General features: G+C 43.8%; 1 protein-coding gene across 1 annotated transcript in view; it reads left to right on the forward strand.

The window, feature by feature from the left end:
- LOC134347795 (glucose-6-phosphate exchanger SLC37A1-like) overlaps nt 1-13,548 on the forward strand; it is a 110,607-nt gene that overhangs the window by 83,656 nt on the left and 13,403 nt on the right. Inside the window, exons 15-17 of the mRNA XM_063050222.1 lie at nt 1,962-2,010; nt 3,579-3,652; nt 9,169-9,247. Of these exons, the coding sequence (XP_062906292.1) occupies nt 1,962-2,010; nt 3,579-3,652; nt 9,169-9,247 (202 nt within the window). The remainder of the gene's footprint in view (nt 1-1,961; nt 2,011-3,578; nt 3,653-9,168; nt 9,248-13,548) is intronic.

A 13,548-nucleotide genomic window follows, 5' to 3' on the forward strand; every position in this document is an offset into this window, starting at 1 on the left:
AAACCTGGTCTATATATGTATGTTGTCCAGCCTTGTCCAGCTGAATGGGAAGAACAAGATCAGAGCCATTAACACACTCGCCCTACTAGTGATCAGATACCCAGCCGTAATAGCGTGCTGGCCAAGGAATGAACTGCAAGCCGCTGACATCAAGCCACTGTATGGGATGTACCATCGCCAGATCTCATTGAGGTGGCTGACGTAAGAAAGTCCTACCAATGGCTGGAAATTGTTGGGCTGAGGGACAGTGCAGAGGCACTGCTCATGGCTGTACACGAGAATAGGCGCTGAGCACAAGAGTGATAGAAGCAGGGGTCTATCACACCAGACAAGACCCAAGATGCAGACTGTACAAGGAATCAGCTGAAACCATCCAGCACATAGTAGCACGGTGCAAGATACAGGCAGGGACAGTATACATAGAATGGCACAACCAAGCTGCAGGAACTGTGCACAGGAACATCTACACTGAGTATGGATTGGACTCTCCCAAATCCGAATGGGAAACACCTGAGAAAGTCGTGGAGAATGACAGAGCTGAGATCCTGTGGGACTTCCAAATACTGACTGATAAGCAGGTACTGGCCAACTGACCAGACATAGTAATACTGGACAAGGACCAGAAGAAAGCAATAGTAATAGATGTGGCAATCCTAAATGCCAGTCACGTCAGGAAGAAAGAATATGAGAAGCTGGAGAAATACCAGGGCTCGAAAGAGCAAGTAGAAAGGATGTGGAAGGCTAAAGCCAGAGTAATCCCAGTGGTGATAGGAGCACTTGGAGCTGTGACACCTGGACAGGAAGAGTGACTCTAACAAATCCCAGGAATAACATCTGAGATCTCGGTCCAGAAGAGTGCACTGCTCGGAACAGCAAGGACACTGCGCCGAACCGTCAAGCTCCCAGGGAGAGGACCTGAGATTGAGGAAGAAGTACACACACTCACCACCCATATGGGGTGGGGAAAATGTACATAAATTCTACATACTGGGGTGTATTGGGTAAGGGAAATATCTGATCTTAAACCTCCAGTGCCTTGTGGCTAACTCACTTTGATTCTTTCCTCATTAGCTGAGTGGTGAAAATTGTGAGAGGCATAGCTAGAGTCAGTAGTCAGCACTTTCACCAGGCTGGAAGTGTCAAATATGAGACGACAGAACTTTAAAGTGGGAGGAGGAAAGTTTTAAGGAGATTTTTTGTTTACATAGAGAGTGGCGGTAGTCGGCTGGTGGCATAGTGACATCAGTGCCAGACTTCGGAGCGAAGGCTCCCCAGTTCGAATCCAGCTGGCTCCCTTGCACGCTTTCTATCTGTGCTGGGTTGAGCGTCGAGCTAGCAACTCGGCCTCGTAAAAATAAGAAAGCCTGCTAAAAACATGCCGTCATGACGGCATCCTGATGATTCCACTCAGAGTTAAGGGCTTTCTTCTTCTTCGGAGAGTGGTGGGCGCCTGGAGTGGGCTGTGAGGGTAAGGGATGGAGGCAGATACGACAGCAACGGTAGGCAGGTAGGGGAATGGAGGGATATGGACCATGTGTAGGCTGATTGGTTTAGTTTAATTTGGCATTATGTTTGGTACAGATGTTGTGGATTGAAGGGCTTCTTCCTCTTTTCTACTGTTCTATATCACTCAATAGAGAGTTCTTTATAATCACTGTTGAAGCTTTGTCTTCTGCGATCATTTTTCTCATGGTAATTCTCTCTGCCCTGTTATTATCAATTGCCACCATTACCCTCTCCAAACGTTTGAAATTTTGGCAAGTTACTGTTTGTTTGTACATCGGGGCAATGCATGTTTGACAGATTGTCTGGTTTTACACCTTGTACTTCATCATCCATGGGGGATTCAGTTACCCGAGTAGCTTTGCTTTTTTGCAACCTGTGCCTTGTGTGTGACAATAATTAACACGTGTATCTGCTGCTGAGAATAATGGGTGAATATTGTGTTTGTGCCCCCGCAGCTCTACATATTTTCCACAGTTGGCTACATGGGTCTGAAAACCATCAGCGGTGAGTGGAATCCTGCTCCTACCAACTAGTCAGATATGTCATTTGTTGCAATTCAAGATACAAGATTGTTTAATGTCATTTCCAGCGTAAAGGAGAGCGGAATAATTGCTATGCTCGATCCGATGTGGCACAAAAGCACACAATCAGATAAAGAACACAATAATAATAAAAACACAATAAATATAAATACATGAGACCATAAGATATTGGAGCTGAATTAGGCCATTTGGCCCATCGAGTCTGTCCACCAATCAATCATGGCTGATCCTTTTCACCCCTCGTTGGTCCCACTCCCCCTTTCTCCCTGTAACCTTTGATGTCATGTCCAATCTATAAACTATCAATCTCTGCCTTAAATACATCCAATGACCTGGCCTCCACAGATGCCTGTGGTAATAAATTCCACAAATTCACCATGCTCTGGTTAAAGAAATTTATCTGCGTTTCTGTTTTAAGTGGACGCCCCTCTATCCTGAGGCTGTGCCCTCTTGACCTAGACTTCCCCAACACGGGAAGCATCCTTTCCACATCTACTCTGTCTAGGTCTTTCAACATTCGAAAGGTTTCAATGAAATCCCCCCTCATTCTTCTAAATTCCAGTGAGTGCAGACCTAGAGCTATCAAACATTTCTCATATGATAACCCTTTAATTCCAGAAATCATCCTTGTGAACATCCTGTCAATCCTCCCCAATGCCAGCACATTTTTTCTTAGATGAAGAACCCAAAACTGTTCACTATACTCAAGGTGAGGCCTCACCAGTATCTTAGCATCACATCCCTGGTTTTGTATTCTAGACCTCTTGAAATGAATGCTAATATTGCATTTGCCTTCCTCACTACCGACTCAACCTGCAAGTTAACCTTTGGTGTGTTCTGCACAAGGATTCCCAAGTCTCTTTGCATCTCTGATTTTTGGATTTTCTTCCCGTTTAAAAAGTAGTCTGCACATTTATTTCTGCTACTAAAGTGCATGACCATGCATTTTCCAACATTGTATTTCGTTTGTTACTCTCTGGCCCATTCTCCTAATCTGTTTAAGTTCTTCTCCAGCCTTCCTGTTTCCACAGCACTACCTACCCCTCCACCAATTTTCGTATCATCTGCAAACTTGGCAATAAAGCCATCTATTCCATTATCTAAATCATTGATATACAGCATAAAAAGAAGCGGTCCCAACACCAACTCCTGTGGAACACCACTAGTCACTGGCAGCCAACCAGAGAAGGATGTGGAGGGGTGGATTAGTGGGTGGAGGTGTTGATTAGTCTTACTGCTTGGGGAAAGTAACTGTTTTTGAGTTTGATGGTCCTGATGGGAGTGAGACAAACAGTCCATGAGCAGGGTGGGTGGGATCCTTCATGATATATGGGCTGTACTGTTCTATGTTTTGAAAGAAGACCAGATAATTCAATATTCTGATTATTTGCTGATTTGGGCTAGCATCTCCTATAGAACTGTCAAAGTTCACAACCTTACTGACAAGAAATGGTTTACTGTAATCTCCTTACTTTTTCAAATCTCAGAACTACACCCAGTAATGATGCCTGCCTTCATTTTATTCCACAGTGATGCTGATAGGCTGTGGGGCCTTGGTGAATGGACCATATGCCCTGATCACAACTGCAGTGTCTGCTGATTTGGTGAGTAGTTAAATCCAGTAACAACGTCAACTTCTCGAGCTGTTGTTAGGCACTGGCTTTAACCAGGTTGGTGGGGCAAGGATGGGTGATGAGAACCTAGACAAATTGTAAGATTTTGAGGAGGACATTAAGGACAACAGTGGGATGGAGAGGTGGGAGGGGATTCCAGAGCCTATTGGTATTGGTTTACTACTGTTGCCTGTACGGTGAAGAACTTCTGCTTTGCATCGTGTTCAGACAGTTCATTCCCTACATCAGAATCAGGATCACTTTATTACCACTGTGTGAAACACACCAGAATTGATTACTGTTCGGTGCCAAGCATCAAACACAGGACAATACCATGACAGACAACACACAGCAACCAACAATTTACAAGACAATGATGCAAACTGCCATGAGCAATCAACAGTTAGCAGAATGGTCACATGTGCAAATGTCAGTAATCAAACTTAGTTAAATGTGAACATCTGAACAGACTCAATAATGATCAACAGAACAAGGAGATTAGGAAAGACCATTTGACGGATGTTGTGCAGGGACGGTTAGGGTATTACACCTGAGTGAGTTTTGTTGAGAAGGTGGATAGCCACAGGAAAGGAGCTTCAGAGATGACAAGGAGTCCTGGAGGTGATGGACTTTTAGCATCTTCCTGATGGCAATTTGGTGAATTTTGAGGTGGTAAGAAGGAAAATGGACTCCATGATACCAGAATTGGTAGCAGTGATCAAGATTCACAGTTCAAGATTGTTTAATGTCATTTCCAGTTCGTTCATTCATTATGTGCCAAATCGTATGATGTGGGCGATCATGTTTGCTCAACTATCTAAAACGTTAAACCATGCTGATTATTCAGGTTGTGTTCAAGATTCAAGATTCTTTAATGTTATTTCCAGTACACAAGTGTAAATGAGAATGGAATTATTGTTACTCCGGATCTGATGCAGCACAAAAAACACGAAGATTAAGAACACAATAATAAAAAGCACAATACTGTAAATATAAATACATATGATAGCTTATATATATAGATTGATTGTATGTCCATAAAGTAACACTAGGCACAGGAGTGTCTGTACATAAGGTGACTCTGACAGGAAATGATAAAACAGTGGTGGTTGGGGTGTGGAGGGGTGGGTTAGTGGGTGATGGTGTTGATCAGCATTACTGTATGGAGAAAGTAACTGCTTTTGAGTGAAGAGGAGTGATTAAACTGGAAATGGCTAATACAAGGAGGCATAATTTTAAGGTGATTTGAGTGAAATATAGGAGATTGTCAGAGGTAAGTTTTTACACGGTTTTGAGTGTATGGAACGCCCTGCCAAGGGTGGTGGTTGAGGCAGATACATTAAGGACATTTAAGAAATTTAGATAGGCACATGGAGGATAGAAAAATGAAGACTATATGAAAGGGAAGAGTTAGACTGATCTTTGAGTAGGTGAAAGTGTTGGATGGCAGTTAGTGTAGCAAGGAACTGAGTGTGGACTTCAGGAAGGGGAAGTCGAGGGAACACACACCAGTCCTCATCGAGGGATCAGCAGTGGAAAGAGTGAGCAGTTTCCAGTTCCTGGATCTCAGCATCTCTGAAGATCTATCCTGGGCCCAACATATTGATGCAATTACAAAGAAGGCAAGGCAAGGCAAGGGCTATATTTCATTCTGAGTTTAAGGAGATGGTATGTCACTAAAGATGCTCACAAATTTCTACAGATGTACTGTGGAGAGCATTCTGACTGGTTGCATCACTGTCTGGTTTGGAGGGGCCACTGCACAGGATGGGAAACAGCTGTAGAAAGCTGTAAACTCAGCCAGCTCCATCATGGGCACTCGCCTCCCCAGCATCCAGGATGTCTTTGGAAGGTGATGCCTCAAAAAGACAGCATCCATCGTTAAGGATTCCCAGCATCCAAGAGATGCCTCCTCATTCTACAATCAATGAGAAAGCACAGGAGCCTGAAGACACACACTCAATGCTTCAGGAACAGCTCCTTCCTTTCCGCCATCAGACTTTGGAATGGACAATGAACTCAAGAGCACTACCTGATACCGGCAAAAGGCGACGTAAATCAGGCACCCGAGATATTGAACGCTGTCGTCAGCAAACAAGAAACTATCCACCCTACCACATTTCCAAACTTAGTCAAGAACTTCAGTCAGGCTTGTTTGAAGAAATCTCTACTGAATTATCATCAGCATATAACTTGCTGTACCGGTGGTCTCAATACACTAGGCCACTGCTGTACTGTGACGAGGAATGCCAAATCAGTGGCATTCAGGACTCTTGACCAAGTAAGATACAAGAGGTCCAGGTATGATCCCCAGAAAGCGAGCTTGCGGGTGAAGTGGCAATTCTGGACAAACGTGAAGCACTGAAGGATGCTTGACAACTGTGGCTGGGCTTGAGTGCTGTTACAGAGTGAAACCAAGTGATACGTAACAACAAGGCTTTGCTCCCCGATGAGCTCAATGCCTTCTATGCCATCAAAACATGATCCTCTCCCAACTCACCTACTCCCCCCCTCTCTTGGCTTCACCAATCACCTTCCAGCTTGTACTCCTTCCCCTCACCCCACCACCTTATTCTGGCTGCTTCCCCCTTCCTTCCAGTCCTGATGAAGGGTCTCTGCCCAAAATATCGACTGCTTATTCACTTTGATAGATGCTGCCTGACCTGCTGAGTTCCTCAGCATTTTGTGTGTTACTCGGGTTTCCAGTTTAACCACGTCTGCCTAAGACAGGGTGACAATAGTTCAAGTTGAAGTTTAATTGTTGTTCAACCATACATGAATACCCATGAACAGAGCCAAACGAGACACTGTTCCTCGGGGCCAAGGTGCAAAACACAACACCAACAGTCATACACAGCACAAGCACATATAACGTAGTAGTAAACATGCAGTTATACGTAGTCACACATAAAACATAATAGGCTTCAACAGGTACACTTAATGTCAGAGAAATATATACAATATACAAACGTTTGTACATCCTGAAGTTCTTTTTCTTTGCAAACATCTATGAAAACAGAGGAGTGCTTCATAGAATGAATGACAGTTAAAAGTTAGAACCCCAAAGACCCCCCCATCTTCACCCTCCCACATACAAGCAGCAGCAAGACAACAACTCCCCCACCCTCACAGCAAAAAGAGCATCAGTGCCCCCCCACTGAGCACTCGTGCAGCAAGCATCGATATGGACACAGACTTGCATCACCCCAAAAACTACTCGTCCACCAGGTAATTCCACATACCGCAGGCTCTCTCTTTCTCCCTAATAAGGGAAAACAAGGTGTCCCTGTTTCATAGCCAGAGGGGAGACATAACAAACAACCCGCTGATTGATGATGTTAGAAGTCTGTTGTATTGCTTTCTCTGAGCTCTGCACCCAGAATGGTGCCGGTCTCTGGCCACTCAACCCCTGGCAGCTAACCCGCTGCTCCTGATGTTCCGTGTTCTCCCGCAACGCTTCTATCAGGGGTACTGGCTTAGAATCAGCGTGTCTCCAGAGCCACGAAGATCCGGAACCTGAGAGTGTCGTGAGGCCCCGTGATCGGGTCTCAATCCCACAAAGAAAAAAAGTCAGAGTGTAACTCCAGGCCAGGGTCTTCAAAAGAACCTTGAAAAGGAAAAAAAAATGTGATATCAAAGATAGAAATCAAGCTGTTTCCAAAGATGCAAGCAAGCAGAGGAGTCGCCGTTTAGCACCATCGTGACTCCCTGAGTGTCACGTACTATAGACGGTGCATGGGATGTTGACAGCAAGAACAAGCCCACAGTAATCTGATCATCATGTGGTAGTGCTGTCGTGGGTGATCCCATTCCAACTCGTCTATCACCAAGCGAACACTGGAGAGCACCATCAATGGGAGAAGCCAGCGCCCAACCCAGCATGGATGCCCATCGCACTTGTCACGTGACCAACAACAATGAATATATAATTGAGTCAGGTTTTAAAAACAAACATAAACGCTTATTAAACTCTGCTCAACAGTAGCTAAAAGTATTCAAATGACTAACTTAATCGGAAGTTAGCTGCTATATGGTAACTCTGGAACAGTTCTTAAAGTGGTAAATTCAATCATAGTCTTAAAGTGGTAAATTCAAAAGTCCAAGTGATTTACACAGTCAATAAGGAGAGACTTCTTTGGAAACGGATTTCTTTGAAGATGTGACGTTACTGCTGATCTGGTCCAAAGGATTCACGATGAAGGAAGTGAAACGGCTTAAAGGAACTGACCTTTTCCGGGCGAATGAACACTGCACAAACCTTCCTGATCTTACAGGAGTTATCTCAGATGGAGGTCACTATTCCTGAATGAAGATTCAATAAGGTCGATCCTTTATAAACCGCTGAATGACACCAACTTTACTGGATCCTTCGGATTCCCGTACTTTAGTAATGTCTTCACTCCCCAATACTAGACTGTAAAGGTAAATCAAAAATACACCAAACAAAAATGGCAGCGATTGGCAAAACTGCCGGCACAACGATTTTACCTTACAATAGAAAGTAAAACTTCACTTTAAAACGAAACTGTGTCATAAGACGAATACGCAGCATAACAGAGTAACTGACGAACTAACGAAACTAACTGCGTCACAACAGGGGTTTCCCTTTTATATACCTGTAGGGAACATGTCATCACGTGACCTCACACTGGCGGGGAAATCACATCACCCCACCATCACAAGACCATTACATCATGCTCACAAGATACTCAATTACATCATGGTCATAAGACAGTCACAAGATACCCACGAGGTATGTAACATCTCCCTCCAAAAAAGGAAAAATTTTGGTCTTTTATGAGCAAAATTTAAACAATTAACTATCTACAAAAAAGATACAAATGTATAAAATCTACAACATACACAATATCCACAGTATTATCATACAGAACCTTGCAAACTAATATACAGTAAGTGTTACAAATGTTAAAATACCACTCCATCAAAAAAATTACATTGTACATTCAACATCTAGATAGACAGTCAGCAATCACATTATCTTTAGCTTTAATATGAGTTATCAAAATATTATACTCCTGTAACATCAAACTCCAATTCAGTAACCTTCTATTTTTGTTTTTCATCTTACTCAAAAACACTAACGGATTATGATTGGTGTAAACTATGAGTGGTTTCTGAGTTGAAACAACATACACATCAAAATGTTGTAAAGCCAAAACAAGAAATAATAATTCCTTTTGTATGGTGGAACTTGCTGATGGGGTACTTGATGTTCCTCCAGCTGTGTCTTATGATTGTAAAAAAGATGTAAAGGACGCACAATTACACCTTTGATTGGACCCGGAGAGGCCGCTGCAAATGTGCACCCCGCCATCTTACTGGAAATAGTGAGCCAATTCACCAGCCCTTTGGTTCACCGTGAGCTGGTCTGGTCAGTCTGAATTTACCGTGGCTGTGGGACTACACTGGTGTTACTGAATGCTACTGGAGCGGTTTGAAACTGTCTGTGCTTGTTCTGTAAACCCCTGGATGATTTCTGATTTCAGGGCACACACAAGAGCTTGGCAGGAAATTCCAAAGCCTTATCTACAGTGACTGCAATTATTGATGGGACTGGCTCCATAGGTGGGTGTAATAAATTAACATCCTATTGCTAATGGCTCATTGTTGTCATGTCATAGAGTCATAGAAACAGGTCCTGCGGTCCATCTAGTCAATGCCGAAACCACTTAAGCTGTCTACTCCCATTGACCTGCACTGGAACCGTAGCCCTCCATATCCCTACCATCCGTTGTACCTACCCAAACTTCTCTTAAACATTGAAATTGGGTTCGCGTGCACCACTTGCACTAGTAGCTCGTTCCGTACTCAAGTGACCCTCTGAGTGAAAGGTTTCTCCTCATGTTCTCCTTAAACTTTTCACCTTTCACCCTTAATGCATGACCACTAATTGTAGTCCCACCCAACCTCAATGGAAAAAGCCTGCTTACATTTACCCTATTTATACTCTTCATAATTTTGTATACCTCAATCAAATCTCTTCTCAATGTTCTACAATCTAAAGAATAAAGTTTTAACCTATCCAATCATTCCTTGTAACTTAGGTCCTCCAGATCCAGCAACATCCTTATAAAATTTCACAGTACTCTTTCAGCCTTATTTACATTTTTTCCTGCAAGCAGGTGACCAAAACTGCACACAATACTCCAAATTAGACCTCACCGACGTCTTGTACAACTTCAACATAACTTCCAATCTCCTGTACTCAATACTTCAATTTATGAAGGCCAATATGCTAAAACCTTTCTTTACAACCCTATCTACCTGTGACGCCACATTCAACAAATTATTCCCAGATCTCTTGTTCAAACACACTCCTCAGTGTCCTACCATTCATTATGTAAGACCTACTCTGGTTGGTCCTGGCGAAGTGCAACATCTTGCACTTGCCTGCATTAAAATCCATCTGCCATTGTTCAACCCATTTTCCCAGCTGGTCCATATCCCTCTGCAAGCCATGATAGCCTTCCTCGCTGTCCAGTACACCCACGATTTTGGTGTCAACTTGCTGATCCAGTTAACCACATTATCATTCAGATCACTGACAAAGATGACAAACAACAATGGACCCAGCACTAATCTCTGCGACACTTCATTCATCACAGGCCTCCAGTCAGAAAGACAACCATCGATTACCACTCTCTGGCTTCTCCCACAAAGCCAATGTCTAATCCAATTTACTACATCATCTTGAATGCTGAGCGACTGAACCTTCTTGACCAGCCTCCCAGGCAGGACCTTGCCAAGTGTCTTGTTGAAGTCCATGTGGACAAGATCCACTGCCTTGCCTTCATCCATTTTCTTGGTCCTCAAAAAGCTCTATATGATTGGTCAGACATGACTTACCACTCACAAAGCATTGTTGACTATCCTTAATCAGTCCATGTCTATCCAAATACTGATATATCTGGTCCCTTAGAATACCTTCCAATAACTTTCCCACTGCTGGTGTTGGACTCACTGGCCTAGAATTTCCTGGTTTATGTTTAGATAACGGAACAACATTGGCTACCCTCCGATACTGTGATGAGGCGTATCACTAAGGATGATTTAAATATCTCTGCTAGGGCCCCGGCATTTTCTGCACTTCTCTCCTATAGGGTCCAAGGGAACACCCTTTCAAGGCCCTAGGGATTTATCCACCCTTATTTATGCCAGGATAGCAAACACTTCCTCCTCTGTAATCTGTGTAGGGCCCATGAAGTTGATTTCACTTCTCTAGACTCTGTGTCTGTCTCTCGACACAGATGCAAAAAAAATCATTTAAGATCTTCCCCATCTCTTTTGGCTGCGCATTTGGAGTACCATTCTGACCATCCAGAACAGCGGTCCCCAACCACCGGGCCGCGAAGAAACCTTTCCTCATTCCCTGTCATGCCCACTGTTGAGCTTGAATGCACGCGAGGTCATTACCCGCGTCATCCATGTCAGCGCGGGAAGGAGATCAACTCCTCGAGCTTGCAAATGACGGCGGGCTGAAAAGTATGTTTGACATAACATCTCTGCCGGCATTCTGGATCAAAGTCACGGCTAAATATCCTGAGATAGCCACGAAAGCACTGAAAACATTGCTTTCCAACATATCTCTGCAAAGTGAGGTTTTCTGCAATGAATGCAACGGAAATTAAATTGTGGAATAGACTGGACATAAGGAACCCCCTTCGAGTATCGCTGTCTCCCATCACCATCTTGTTGCAGGGAAACAAGCCAAGGACTGCCACTGATTCAGCGATATTGGTGTGTTGCAATGATTTTATATGTGCTGTGTGTTTAATATCCAAACGTTACTTAAAATGTTATGATACTATTAACTTATAAGTGACTTATATAACCATATAACAATTACAGCACAGAAACAGACCATCTCTGCCCTGCTAGTCCGTGCCGAACGCTTACTCTCACCTAGTCCCACCGTCCTGCACTCAGTCCATACCCCTCCATTCCTTTCCTGTCCATATACCTATCCAATTTTTCTTTAAATGGTAATATCAAACCTGCCTCAACCACTTCTACCGGAAGTTCTTTCAACACTTCAAGCTCCCCTGTCCTCCCCTGATAATTGACTTATCACTATATTCATGCAAGGAAAATATGCGCTGTGTGTTTAATATTAAATTCGTTAGATAAACCCTTTTAGAAACGAAATTGAGTGTATTAGCCACTTATCACCTATATTCTGGTCGTAATTAACACCACACCCCCCAACAGAATTGGCAAAAACGATTTGTAGAAGGAAAATATCGGCACGTACACGCATACGCACTGGTGCCCGCGCAAGACTTCATGGTCATGGTAGTCTTTCTCTGGTAAACCCAACATATTTGACTGCTACTCTCGTCCGTTGGCAACCCTTCCTCCCCCCGCCCCCTCCCCCCGGGTCGGCTGGTCCGCAAGAATATTGACAATAATAAACCGGTACGCGGTGCAAAAAAGGTTGGGGACCCCTGATCCAGAGAACCAATTTTGTTCCTTGCAATCCTTTTGCTTTTAACATATTGTAGAATCCCTTAGGATTCTTCATCTTGTCTGCAATGGCAACCACGTGCCTTCTTTTAGCCTTCCTAGTTTATTTTTATAAGTGTTCTTTTGCATTTCTTATACTCTGTAAGCACCTCATTTGTTCCTGCCTGCCCGTACCTGCCATATGCACCTCTTTCTTTTTAAACCAGGACCTCAATGTCGCTTGAAAACCAGGGTCCCCTACACTTGTTCTCTTTACCTTTTACAGGGACATACAAGCTATGTACTCTAAATTTCACTTTTGAAGATCTCCTACTTACCAACTACAGCTTTGCCAGAAAACAGCCTCTCCCAAACCACCTTGCCAAAGTCTTTCTGATGCTGTCAGAATTGGCCTTTCTCCAATTTAGAATCTCAACCCATGGACCAGAACTATCTTTTTGCATATTTACTTTGAAAGTGTGATACAGTAGAAATCTCTTGTTCGCATGCCATCCAAACAACAGATCATTTGTTCGTTCATTATGTACTGTGTCATATGATGTGGGCGATCATGGTCTTCCCATGAACATGATTGCTGTTGGCAAATTTTTCTACAGAAGCGGTTTGTCATTGCCTTCTTCTGGGCAGTGTCTTTACAAGATGGGTGATTCCAGCCATTAGCAATGTCTTCCTAGTGTCAATGGTCACATAACCAGGGCTTGTGATCTGCACCGGCTGCTCATATGATCATCCACCACCTGCTCCCATGGCTTCACGTGACCCTGATCGGGGGGCTAAGCAGGTGCTACACCTTGCCCGAGGGTGACATGCAGGCTAGCGGAGGGAAGGAGCGCCCTACACCTCCTTCGGTAGAGACGCAGCTCCACCCCGTCACCCATCCAAGCAGATCACGCCTTATATAAGTAAATTAAGGTGGATTCAGGACAAGAACCTTCATCCTTACAGACTGTGACCTATCCTCATAACTGATGAAGACTATCAGCTTGAAATATCAACTGTTTATTCTCCTCCACAGACACTGCCTGACTTGTGTTTGTAACTCTCTCATCAATCTCCCACTCACAAAGCCATGCTGACTATCCCAAATCATTCCTTGCCGTTCCAAATGCAAATAAACCCCATTCCTCAGAATCCCTTATTCCTGCTACTCTTCTTAAATAAAGACACAACATTAACGATCTTTTCCATAACTTCCACCATCTCCAACAGGATCCCACTATCAAGCACATCTTTTCCTTCCCCCACTCTTCTTTCTGCTTTCCGCAGGGGTCGCTCCCTACGCGACTCCTTTGTCCATTTGTCCCTCCCCACTGATCTCCCAGTGGCACTTATCCTTACAAGCAAAACAAGTGCCACGCCTGCCCCTACACCTCCTCCCTCACTACCACTCAGGGCCCCAAACA

Source organism: Mobula hypostoma, chromosome 6 (assembly GCF_963921235.1).
Source record: "Mobula hypostoma chromosome 6, sMobHyp1.1, whole genome shotgun sequence".
In the NCBI taxonomy this organism is placed as follows: Eukaryota; Metazoa; Chordata; class Chondrichthyes; order Myliobatiformes; family Myliobatidae; genus Mobula; species Mobula hypostoma.